Here is a 13,849-nt window from a genome sequence, read left to right as displayed (position 1 = left end):
CAACTTAAATGACCATTAATATCACAAAGAGAAAGATATTATTCTAATACCCTCCTTTAATGGTCATCGTTCTAACTACCAAGAGAAATAACAGAGAAGGTTGCCCCCTTCTTCTCAGAACACAATGCAATAGAAGACAAGAGCCTACCACTAACTCTGCCACTTGAGATGAGTCTGCCACCAACCCTCCCAGAAACTGCAGAACTTCTGGAGATACCCAAAACAACACCAACCGTCCAACCTGATGTTGGAGAACTGTTCCTCCCTGTAACTAGAGACACACCAAGAACAGTTGTCACGATTTTGAGGAAAAAATCGGCAAACCTTCCAAACTATTGTAGATGAGCAAGATGCCCGAAAATACACTACAAACAAGAGACTAGTGCAGATGTTCGCACAACTCCAAGTGTGACTAAAAATAGACTGCAGCAAAGTACAATTTTTGAGGAAAAAATCATAAACCCTCCCATGATTTTTTTTTACCGAAACAAACATCAATGCCCATAAGTCATCTTCATGCTTTTCGAGGCACGAAAAATGAGGTACTGAGAAGATGCTAAGTGCACAAAACCTGAGGTACGAGGTTCAATGCACTGAGACAAGTCCAGGCACAAATTCCAATGCAAAAAATAGAGGCAGATACAATGAAAGGAAATAAAAGAGCAAGGAAAGGAAAATTAATCCAAGAAAGTTTATGATGAAGTAATTGTTACCAAGAGAAAAGCAATAAACTTGGAGCATCACCCAAATGTGAAGAAGGAGGCACAAGAACTTTTGAAAGGGGAAAAGCAAAGAAAAACCCCTTGTGATATTATGAATGAGGCAATGCCTAAAAATGAAAGAGAGAGAGAGAGAGAGCAAGAAGCTCTTTACAATATTGTCATTAAGAAGAAATGAGAGAGGAGGCATCTCTTAAATAGAGATGAGGAGAGGAGTTACAAAGTAACTCCCAAATCTATGAATGCCACCATTCATAAAATGTGTGTGGCATGTGTTCACATCCTCTTATGGAGGAAATCTAATATTCCTTAATAAAGGAAAATAAAAGAAATGGCTTGTCCTCACACATGTACTAGAGGACAAATTACATGTAGGAATTCCAAAGGAATATCCTAAACTAAATAAAAAATAAACCTAAGCTAAGTAAAGATTAAATATTCTAACACCCCCCCTTAAGCTTTACTTGGGGAGCTTACATCAAACCCTTCAATGGGTTGTAATCCAAGATTTTTACAATGAAATTGGAATTTTTCTTTACAAAGTGGCTTGGTCAAAATATCTGCAACTTGGTCTTCCCCCTTGCAATAGAGGAGTGAAACTTGCTTGTCTTCAATTTGTTCTCTAATAAAGTGGTGTTGGAGAGCAATGTGTTTTGTCCTTGCATGGAAAACTGGATTTTTAGCCAAGGCAATGGCACTTTGGTTGTCACAATACAATGGAGTTGGTTCATGTTGAGGTAGACCCAAATCTTCAAGTAATCTTCTAAGCCACAAGACTTCTTTGGAAGCATTAGTGCATCCTTTGTACTCAGCTTCAGTGGATCCAAGAGAGGTAGATTGTTGCTTTTTACTATTCCAAGAAATTGCTCCTGAACCAACAAAGAAACAATAACCACAAGTAGATTTCCCATCATTGGGATCTCCACCTAGATCGGAATCAGTAAAACCTTTTAAAGTAAAATCAGAATTTGCATCATAAAACAAACCTACATTAATTGTTCCTTTAATATATCTTAAAATTCTTTTAGCAACTTTAAAGTGTGTTTGTTGAGGTTTAGACATGAATCTTGAAACCAAACCAACACTATAAGCAATATCTGGCCTAGTAAGAGTTAAATAATTTAAACTTCCAACTAATTGTCTATACAAAGTAGCATCAACAAGAGGAGTTTGCATATCAAGCATTAACTTAGTGCCTAATTCAATAGGAATTGAAACATGATGAGCATCATTCATTTTAAACTTATCTATGAGATCTTGAGCATATTTACTTTGTGATAAGAAAATTCCTTTAGAGGTTTGCCAAATTTGCATTCCTAAGAAATAATGTAAAAGACCTAAATCAGTCATTTGAAATTTTTGATTAAGTTGAAACTTAATATCAGAAATCAAAGTATTGGAACTTGAAGTAAGAATCAAATCATCTACATACAAGATAATAATTATAATATCATCTTGACTATGTTTAATATACAAGTTAGGATCATTTTTACTTCTAATAAAGCCTTGAGAAAGAAAGAATTCATTAATCTTTGAATACCACTCCCTAGGAGATTGCTTTAATCCATAAATTGATTTCTTTAATTTACAAACTAAGTGTGCATTACCTTCTTTAATAAAACCAGGAGGTTGAGACATATAAATTTCTTCATGTAAATCACCATTAAGAAAAGCACTTTTAACATCCATTTGGTGAATAGGCCAATTCATTCTAGAAGCTAAAGCAAGCACAAGTTTAATTGTAGGCATTTTAGCAACAGGAGCAAAAGTTTCATTATAATCTAAGCCTTCAATTTGAGAAAAACCTCTAGCAACTAATCTAGCTTTAAATTTACTAACTTGATTATTAGCATTCAATTTAGTTTTATAAAGCCACTTGCAAGAAACAAGATTTTTACCATGAGGCAAGGGAACTAAATCCCAAGTTTGGTTAGAAATTAGGGTATCACATTCTTCCTTCATTGCTTTTTGCCAATGTGGTTGATTTTTAGCTTGATCAAATGTTTTAGGATCATTAGAATTCATAATAGTAGTCATTAAAGCATAATTACAATAATTAACTCTCCTAGCTTGAAGTTTATCCATTCTAGCTAAGTATTCATCACTATCTTGAATTAAAGATTTAAACCATTTAGGTCTTCTTTTAGAAGTAATGGATTCATCACTAGAAGAGGAGTCATGAGGAGTAGAGTTATTATTATCATCATCACTATCACTAGAAGGAATAGAAAGAGATGCATTAGGAGTAGGGTTAAGAGAAGGAGGTTGGTCCTCCACAAGCACAACTTTGGTTTGACCAAGTTCATCATCCTTCACTTTAGAACAATCATGAATGCCTTTTTCTGCAATACAAACATCTCTTGCAACTTTTACCTTGTTAGTAATAGGATTGTAAACTCTATAACCTTTAGTATTTTCATCATAACCAACAAAAATAAAAGGAGAAGATTTAGCATCTAATTTTTTTCTTTTCTCCTTAGGTTTGTGAACATAAGCTATGGAACCAAAAATTCTTAAATTCTGCAAATTAGGCTTTCTACCAGACCAAGCTTCTTCAGGAGTTTTATCCTTTAAGGCTTTGGTAGGTGTTCTATTAATTAAATATGTTGCACAAGCCATAGCTTCAGCCCAAAACGTGTAATCCATATTTTTAGCATGCAATAAGCATCTAGCCATTTCAACAATTGTCCTATGCTTCCGTTCTGCCACACCATTTTGTTGTGGTGTATAAGGAACGGTAAGCTCATGTTTAATTCCAAAAGATTTTAAATAAGCATTAAATGCATTATTGACATATTCTCTTCCATTGTCAGTACGAAGAATCTTAATTTTAGAACCAGATTGCCTTTCTACAAACATATGAAATTCAGTAAAAACATCAAGCACTTGATCCTTACTATGAAGGAAATATATCCATGTTCTCCTTGAAAAATCATCAACAAAGGTTAGTGCATACCTTGAACCTTGGATGGAGGGATTCTCCATGGGACCCAAAAGATCACTGTGAACGATGTGCAATTTAGTGTATGCCCTCCAAGATTGACCATGAGGAAAGGGTTCCCTATGCATCTTACCACTCATGCAACCATTGCAAACAATTTGAGAAGGAACAATAGTAGGCAATCCATCAACCATATTTGCTTTTTGCATTAGTGAAATATAATCAGAATTGAGATGGCCAAGTTTTTCATGCCATATAGTAAAATCAACAGTAGTAAGCAAAGAATACTTTGGAGGAGCAAATTCATAGAACTTGAATAAGTTATCACTATCCATTTTAGCAGTAGCAATAACATGATTAGTGTTTGGATCAATGATATAACATATGCCCCTATAAAAGTTAATCTTATAATCTTGACAAAGTTTAGGAACTGAAATCAAATTTGATTTTAATTCAGGAACATAAAGAACATCACGTAATTTCCCATTAGGAACATTCACATCACCAATAGCTTCAACTTTACAACTATGATTATTAGCTAATTGAATAGGAATATTAGAAGTATCGGGATGCAAAGATTCAAAACATTCTTTATGAGAAGTAACATGTTGAGATGCACCAGAATCAATAATCCACTCAAGTGGTTGAGAAACATTATAAGTACATGTAAATGCATGACGAGATGAATTACCATTATTATTAGCCTTCTTATAATGAGGTTTATGTTGATTATTTTGATTATTTTGATTCATGGGCTTTTTACCATTTTGTTTCTTAAAACAATTATTAGTAATATGTCCATCTTTCCCACAATATGTGCAATGGGGTCTTGTTTGAGAATTATTCCTTTGATTATTGTGATTATTATTATGATTATTATTATGAGAATTATTATGATAGGATTTAGAATGAGATTGATAATTAGAAGATTTGTGATTATTATTATGATTATTATTATGATTATGATTATGATTATGTTTATTATTATTAGATCTAAAATTATTATTATGATTTTGATTTTTAGACATAAAAGCATGTTCACTACTTTTAAGAGTACCAAATTGAATTAATTTAGCTTCCTCTTGACGCAATAAATTACGAAAAATATCATATGTTAATTGAGTAGCTAAGCTAGGAATAGCAAGTTGAGCATGAATATTCGTAATAAATTGTTGAAATTGACGAGGAAGACATTTTTTAAGAATAAGATGAATTAAACGTAAATCAGCTAGAGTAACTCCTAAACCAGTTAATTGACTATTAACAGAATCAAACTTTAATAAGAATTCATCCATAGTTTTAAAATCCGTATACCTTAGATCTTCAAGTTGATCTTGAAGTTGAATTTTTCGGGATTCATTTGAGCTATCATAAATTGTTTTTAAAATTTCCCAAGCTTCATGCGCTTTTGTACAATTTCCAATTAAAACATACAAATCAGGAACCATGGAAATACCAATTAAACCAAGTGCTTCCTCATTTTGAGCCTTCCATCTATCTAGGTCGGCTTGAGGAGCAGTTGTAGCGGGTTCAAAGGTTTTATCAGTCGCAACATCCAAAAGGTGTTTGAAACGAAAAATAAACGAGATATGTGTTTTCCATGAATGATAATTGGAACTATTTAATTTAATTTCCGGAATTAATGTAGACATGATAGCAAAAGAATAGTTAGTAAAAAAAATTACCCCTTCGATTAAAAAACGAAAATCCTTTGAATAAAATTGAATCAAATATAATAACTTTTAAAAAAATAATAATTTGTTACAAAAAAATATTTATCAAAATAAATGTTATTTTAAAATAACAAAATGAAAATTAAAAAAAAACTCAAATTTTAATTAAAAAAACCTTTTATTAGAATAAAATTGAATTATAATTAAATACCACTTTTGTTAAAATAATAAAAGATAAAAAATAAATTTAAGAAAAACTTTATTAAAAGACTTTACAACTTTAATAATAAAACTTTTGGATTTTGCCACCAAAAAATATATATATATAACAAGGAATTTTATTAAAAAAAAATTATTTATAAACTTTTTTTAAAAAATAATATAAAAAAACAAAACTTTATTTATGTAAAGCAATAAACTAAACCTTTTTAAGAAGACAATACTGATCTTTAAAAAACTAAACTTAACTTTACTGTTAAAGAAACTTTACCATATTTAAAAGAAACATTAAAGTAAACTGCAATGAGGAAGATATACTGTTAAAGTATGAGAGAAACTTAACTTTTGAAAAACTTTACTTTAAAACTTTCGTGAAATTAAAGATTGCAGAAACAAATAAAGTTATATATAGCGTTATGAGGAAGATATAGTAAGCGTTATGAGGAATATATATTTTATTTTTAGAGACATTAAAAAACGGCGAGGGTAGAAAAAGGTAGACAAGTAGCACTAGCAGGAATGAAATAACAGAAGAGGGAGAACGCACAGAGGCGTTATGCTCAGAGAGATAATCAATCAGCCTCAGTCTTCACGTTTCCGAATAATAGCAAACGAATCAGAAATGATACAAAAATAGAGGCATAAGTTTTGTTACAAGGAAGGATTGCAGAGACGCTTCAAGAGCTGCAGATAGATGAAACAAAGCAATAGAGAAGTTTAATGCAGATAGAGAAAGTGAAAATAAAATAGCAATGCTACGAAACTTCAGGTTGAGTAGAGAGAATATGAATAAATTAGATATGTCGTAAGAGAAATAACTCCTGCAAATACAAATGATAGGCTGAATGGTAGATGCTCAAAATAAAATGAACCAGAATAGCTACAAGTGAAGTAAAATTTTAGAACCTGCAGAAAATGTTAGCCTCTAAAAGTTTTGAAAATACACAGAGATTTAATGAAGAAACAATATGAAATTTATTTTTATCAAAAAAAACTTGCAAGTAAATGAAATGTTAGAACCTGCAAACAAATAGAGAAGCAATGAAATAATAAATCAGATTTGGCGGCAAGCCGACCAAACAGATTAAGAAGACTTAGTTTGGCGGTAAACCTTCCAAACTATTTACAATAAAAAACTAGAAACTTTGGCGGCAAGCCTTCCAAAGCCACAACTTTAAATCAAAAAGAAGAAACTTTGGCGGCAAGCCTTCCAAAGTTTTTCTTTTTTTTAATAAAAAAACTAGAATAAAAGATTAAACCTGCAGGCAAACTTGTTAACAAGTTTGAAAAAAAAGTTAAAATCTGAAACCAAAACCTGCACAATAGAAAATATTAGAAAAAGAACTTCTTCTCCTCTCAAGAATGCCTCCAACAAGGTGAACTCCACAGAATGGTAACCTTCATCAATGTCAACTTAAAACAAGGATTAGAAACCTGCTCTGATACCATGAAAGGAAATAAAAGAGCAAGGAAACGAAAATTAATCCAAGAAAGTTTATGATAAAGTAATTGTTACCAAGAGAAAAGCAATAAACTTGGAGCATCACCCAAATGTGAAGAAGGAGGCACAAGAACTTTTGAAAAGGGAAAAGCAAAGAAAAACCCCTTGTGATATTATGAATGAGGCAATGCCTAAAAATGAAAGAGAGAGAGAGAGAGCAAGAAGCTCTTTACAATATTGTCATTAAGAAGAAATGAGAGAGGAGGCATCTCTTAAATAGAGATGAGGAGAGGAGTTACAAAGTAACTCCCAAATCTATGAATGCCACCATTCATAAAATGTGTGTGGCATGTGTCCACGTCCTCTTATGGAGGAAATCTAATATTCCTTAATAAAGGAAAATAAAAGAAATGACTTGTCCTCACACATGTACTAGAGGACAAATTACATGTAGGAATTCCAAAGGAATATCCTAAACTAAATAAAAAATAAACCTAAGCTAAGTAAAGATTAAATATTCTAACATACAAGTATAGACTTCAAAAAACAAATGAAGTACGGTTGGCACAGATTTCGAAAAAAATTTACGGCTGACCCAAAAAAAATCTCAAGACAACCCAGAAATCCTTGCAAAAAACCTAGAAAGAATCTGAAATCAGAATGGAAATTCGAGGCATGGAAAACGATGCACCCACAAAATTCCAAAAACAACCCAGTTGAGCTCTCGAAAAAATCACCAAGAATCTGCAATCTGAAAAAAAATTCGACTTGATCTGAATAGTAAAAACCCTAATCGAAAATGCAGATTTCCGTCCAAAAATGGCAGAAAAAAAAATTGCAGGTGGGAAAAATCACGCCACGCATAAGAGGATTAATGGCGTCGCAAGACGAAGGTCTGGTTAAAAAGAAATCCGCCACAGAAAACACGAAAAACAGTAGAAAAAACCATCTGAAAGAAAACCCTTCAGAAAAAAAAAAATTGAATTTCGAATTCTAAAAAAATCACAGGCCCTAGATCTGTTTTTCAATGATGAAAAATTTCATTCGAAAATTTTTAGAAAAATCAAAATTTTTCTTTCTACTCTGATACCATAATACAAATGCAAAAGCATATGGATTTCAAAGAATCGATGTTGTTCAATTAATCAAGGAGACAAAGCTCCTTTAAATAGAGTTACAAAGATGATGTTTCTAAAAGAAACAATCATTAACTAGAGGCAAAATTAGAAACAACTTAAATGACCATTAATAACACAGAGAGAAGATATTATTCTAATAGAGTAGATAGAGAAGATCTTAGTTTTACATAGGTATTTTCAATAGTTATACAAGAATAATCCACGCTGATGAGTGTCTGATAGAAAATCAGCTTTTCTCCTTTGCTTATTTACATCGCTGCTCCATTTATGAATATTGTTCATTAATTTAATAACCTCAGTGCTTATAGTCTGCCTCAATATCTTGATTTTTCAAACAAAAACTTTTACCAACAAATAGTAATTACTTGGTGGCTAGGCTGCAAACTTCCACCATCTTCTTTACATTTTCTTTTGTACTCATCAAGCTACTCAGTTAGACTTTTTCTGCCGTTTGCTTTATCTGTTTTACATCATCCATTTTCCTTAGCAAGAACATAGCATTACTGCCATCTGGAAGTAATCATATCGATCATCTCCATGGATGATGTAATCAGTATTATACTTATTGTTTATTAACTCTTCATTGATTGCATAATAAGCATCTGCAATAACCTCCAATGATGTGACTATGCAAGTTAGTCGGCTTTTAAGGAAAGCTAATGAATCAACCCTTATAAATAATAACATTATTTAATATTGCTTTTAAGTTTACCAATATAAAACCAAATAATGTGGATAATGTTTTCCTATAACAATTCCCCTCAAAAATCATTTTCTTTGACATCAATGACAATCAATTCCAACAGATACTGTATAAAAGAATGCAAATTTACAAAACATAGAAGCTTTAACATGTAAATGATGACCAGTCATACTTCTTTTAGACACATGCTATTAAGATAAATGATCAATTGCTTGAAATGTAAGACTGAAAGAGTATGCTGAGAGACAAACATAGGAATTCAACATTTGGAAGATAAACAAGGGACTTCAACGTTTAGAGGATACATAAATTTATATTGATCGACTCATGTCTCATGCTATTCTGGGTTTCAGAAATACTACCATATCCAATATGCATCTTGTTTACATAGATTTAAACTACAAAAATGAGCCAAGTTCCAAAGTTGTCATGGGAAAAGTTGTTGGCAGTAGTACCTAGCATGTCTTACATCTGTTAGGTGTCAGCTAATCGTGATCTTGCCATAAACAGTAATGGTCATGATACTTAGCCAACTTGGTATATATCCCTTGGGCAGAATTCATTGCACCCTACTATTGACCTCGCCACAAACAGTAATGCCAGACTGTTAGAAAAATATTGAGAAGAAACTACCCAATATTTTAAACTTCATCAAAATTAGTTGCTGGTTGTTACTACTCTGTTAATGCACAGTTTCCTGCTATTATAGACTGAATTTGTGGCCAAAAACAGAAAGGAATGCCTCTTTACCTGAATTGCTGTCTCTCCAGGCCAATTTTTTGTTCATGGATGCTTGAAATCATCCATTCACAAAGTTTGAAAATTTGATGAACAGAACTTTTATGCAGACCCTACATTAGATATGCTTACTACACCATTCAATTGTTTGGATCAGCAATAAGTGTAGGTTATGTTGTGAAGAAAGGAATTTCATGCCAGAGATACAAATCATGGCTGGAATAAATGAATACTGAACTGAGTTGAGAGAACACTGCCAAAATAATTCAAGTCTGTTATAAAAGTATAGATTGAAAGCAGATAAACCAATAGTATGTTGGCAAATCAAGTCTGTCATAGAAGTATGGATTAAAAGAAGATAAACCAATAGTTTGATGGCAAATCAAGTCTATTCTTGAAGTATAGATTGAAAGCAGACAAGTCAAAAGTTTGACGGTAAGTTCCTAAATGCGCTTCATGCCAATTCCTGCAACAGTACACTATAAATGTTCATGAACCCGTTATTGGTGTGATGATGAGGTGGGAAAGTATTCAGAAATCTTTTCTTTCAATTGTTTTAATAATCCCTATAAAGTATTCAGTAATTGTGGACAATTTCTTTTATGATTCAACCTTTATGAGTCGTGACCCTTCTTGCTAATGTTGTATTGGCTTTTTGTCTCAGGCCCACGCAATTAAATGGTTTCCATTTCAAGTGGGGCACTTGCTTATATAATTAGTTTGGTTCCTTTCCTCTATTTCCTACCATCTTTAAGATTGTACCATCTGACAATCTGTTTCTTTGGGTCCATAAAGAAAACAATCAAACCATAATTAATATCTTACAAGAAATAAATTATGTATGTGCACGTCTAGGTAATTACTAATTACTAATTAGCTTCTTGCTAATCCAAATTTTGTTGTGAATGTGTAGTATATATATGAAAATCCTCAAGCTGTAAAATTAATCTAATGTAGCTCATGTAGATCCAGTGACTTTGTTGTGAATGTGTAGTATCTATATGAAAATCCTCAAGCTGTAAGATTAGTCTAATGTAGCTTATGTAGATCCAGTGAATGGCGATGGTCAACTGAGCTTAATGTTCTCCATATTTTCTAATTTTGCTCACTCTGCACCTTGTGAACAGGAATGGCTTCATATCTTGCGCCAGCTATAATTTACAATGCAATAGCTGATTTAAAGGCTTCAAATTGTGGGGGTATTTTAAGTTCTCCAAATGTGCAAGGAAATTCTGCTTGCATAAGTGGAGGTGATTCAGAAACCAACCCACGGAAGAGGAGGAAAATCCAAGGTTTATCAGCTGAATCTTCAGTACCCTCTGAGTTGGAGAGAGAATTGGATGCAAATGATGCCTGGACATCTATTTCGGTGCAAATTAGTGCTCTTCAAGCACTTGAAGCTTTGCTTACTGTGGTATGTTGATTTGTTTGGAATCTTCAATTTATCCCACTTGGTTCTGCTTCTCTGCATCTGCATATTTGAGTTGTATAAATGACAAATAATTTAGTACCTCCTACTTCTCATGTATGTAGTTAGAAATGGAAATGAGCTATAAATGACAACAATTCAGGGATAGATGAGCATATGGGAGAACTTTTTGGAAATTAGAAAACAAGAACAAAAAAAATACAAGTAAACACAAGAATAAGAAGAAAGCTACCTTCTACAGTTTTACTCGTGAAACCTTTACCTTTAGTGTTTTTTTGTTTCTCCTATCCACCTTTAAAATTTATGTATATTTCTTTCATTTTGCATGCACATGGCATTGATGAATTGTTATAATATGGTTCTGGTATGGAAACTTCAACTGAGTGATTGAAATGTTACTTTCAACATTTTGATAGAAACATTTCTTTCAGGAGAAGAATGTATACCCAAATTTCGTGAATTAAAACGGCTGTATGTTTTACCTGTCTATAAGAATGATTATTTGTAACATAACCTCTTTCACAAAATATAGGACTTACTAGTGCTATATGGAAATATTTTTCCATGATTATTAGTTTGTTTTTACATTTTTGAGTTAATTTTTGTTTTCCTTTTATAAAATGGTATAAAGGATCTGGGTTCCTTTGGGGTTTTCTGAGATGAACCTGGCTGTTTTAGTTAGCAAACCGGCCAAGGACTGATATCTGCCATGAATATTGACACCATTGGTCATATTTAAGGTCAGATATTTTTAATAAAGCATAAAAGTCTCTAAAAATATATATGTTGAATTTATTATTTATGGAAAAGCACATTTGAACCAGAAGATTCTTTACACGTTTCCATTTGATATTATCATCTTTGATTGCAGATACATTTTATTGCAATAATACTTTTGAAATATATTTGGTCTCTGTAATATCTGTTTTAAAAATATATTAACTATTTATGTTTTGATCTTTCTTGCAGGGTGGAGCTTTGCGCTCTGATCGCTGGAGAGCAGAGGTTGATTTGATTCTGGTTACTGTGGCAATGAATGCACCATCAAATTCATCACGGCTACAATTTTGCAATGAGGAAGATATTTCTTTCTTTGAAGAATCAACATCTCATACTATAGCAGATTTTCAGCTTGCTGCATACAGAGCTCTTTTAGCATCACTACTGTCACCTTCTTCTCATCGACCCCCTTATCTGTCTCAAGGACTTGCACTGTTTCGTAGAGGTCTCTCTCTCTCTCTCTCTCTCTCACACACACACACACACACATACAAACTTGGGCATGTGCATATGATGCATTCAAGTTGTATCCCAGCTCAATTATGCTAGTTCACATTCTCAGCCCTTATGAGTTTCATGTTACACACTTATAAAGAAATAAAATTATCTGATCATGCTAGTATATTCTGTATACTAAACCATGCAGGGAGACAAGAATCTGGAACAGAACTTGCAGAGTTTTGTGCTCATGCACTTTTAGCTCTTGAGCCACTTATTCATCCACGCAGCCTTCCATATGGTGCCCCACCTACAGTCATGGCTACTGGCATGGCATCAGGAAGAGGAATTCAAGGAAATATAGATTTAGGTGTACAAAAGTCTAGCATGTTCATTCCAAATTCAGATAGTGGTCCATCAATTCTTGGATCTTCTTGTGCTATGGCTTTTGGGTCTTCAATAAAGATTGGTCAGCATAGTATGCAGATCAGAGAAGATGATTTCTATCGAGATGATGAAATATATTTGGGATGGCTTGGAAATGGTGATGATTCAGTTGCCGAGCAGAATAACCTATATGACAGCAGTGAAATGCCAATTGAGAGTCTTGTCCAGTCATTGACAGAGAATAGAGAGTTATACTGCTCTCCAATTCATGAAATGGAGAACTTGGGTTCAGTGCAGCCTTCCATTGATGGCAGTGTACGTTCTATAGCTGTTGGAGGTATCAGTGATCCCCATAATGAACCTGACATTGGAACTTTTCCTAGGGATTCAGTGGAAACCGGTAGAAATGAGCTGATGGGTACATCTGAAGCTCATCGGAGCAAAGTAGATGCAGCTCAGGATGCTTTCTTGGCAGTTTCTAGAAGTAAAACAATTGATAGTGTAGTATCAACATTATCAGTGCCAGTGGTAGCATCAGCAGAGAATCTCCTTCATGAGCAAGCAAATGTAGGAACAGCAGCCACTAGCAGGGACACTGTTCTTCCTGAGTCTGCAATGGCTATTCATACAGAAACTAATATTGTGGAAGCAATAGAAACAGATGCAATTATTCTTGAATCTCAGCAGCAAACTGAAACTAGAATAGAAACAGAAGACCAACCTGCAAGAAATTTACAACTCCCACTGCATTTAAAATCTCACTACATTTCTTCCACTGCTGAATCAGATTCTGATGCAATCCCTGATATTGTTGATGGTGATCCTGATACAGACTAATTGAGTGTTCATTCTTTGTATTAGTTTAGATAATCTGCCAACCAATACATCTGTTGAACAGATCATTAAGAATATTGCACAAAAGATGTGCTTTAGCTCATATATAGATAATTTTGTTTTTCTCCTGATCTTTACTTGCAAGGGAGTTGTGTTATAGTTTGGTGATTAATAAGGAATTACTATTAGCAGAGGAGACATTGTCTAACTAGAATATTTGTTGGCTAATATAAATGCAAATTTATTTTTTTTGTTTTCCAGGCTTCCATGTGCAGATTGCATGTCGCCATGAATTTGTACTCAACTTTTTTGTAGATGAACTTTTAATTCATAAACCCTTATATTACATTTAATTGTCAGTTCTGCATTAGCATTGTCCACATTCTTTAACATTCAGTTACAGTTTAC

At 33.1% G+C, this 13,849-nt stretch overlaps 1 protein-coding gene across 1 annotated transcript in view; it reads left to right on the top strand.

The window, feature by feature from the left end:
* The window catches only part of LOC131065639 (uncharacterized), a 227,542-nt gene extending 213,970 nt beyond the window's left edge, over positions 1 to 13,572 (top strand). The window contains exons 11-13 of the mRNA XM_058000206.2: positions 10,701 to 10,987; positions 11,972 to 12,227; positions 12,429 to 13,572. Coding sequence (XP_057856189.2) covers positions 10,701 to 10,987; positions 11,972 to 12,227; positions 12,429 to 13,444 — 1,559 coding nt within the window. The 3' untranslated portion in view covers positions 13,445 to 13,572. The remainder of the gene's footprint in view (positions 1 to 10,700; positions 10,988 to 11,971; positions 12,228 to 12,428) is intronic.
* The last annotated feature ends 277 nt before the right edge of the window (positions 13,573 to 13,849 follow it).

This window comes from Cryptomeria japonica, chromosome 3 (assembly GCF_030272615.1).
Source record: "Cryptomeria japonica chromosome 3, Sugi_1.0, whole genome shotgun sequence".
Lineage (NCBI taxonomy): Eukaryota > Viridiplantae > Streptophyta > Pinopsida > Cupressales > Cupressaceae > Cryptomeria > Cryptomeria japonica.
The sequence above is the reverse complement of the archived record's forward strand: the minus strand, read 5'-3'. Positions and strand labels throughout refer to the sequence as shown.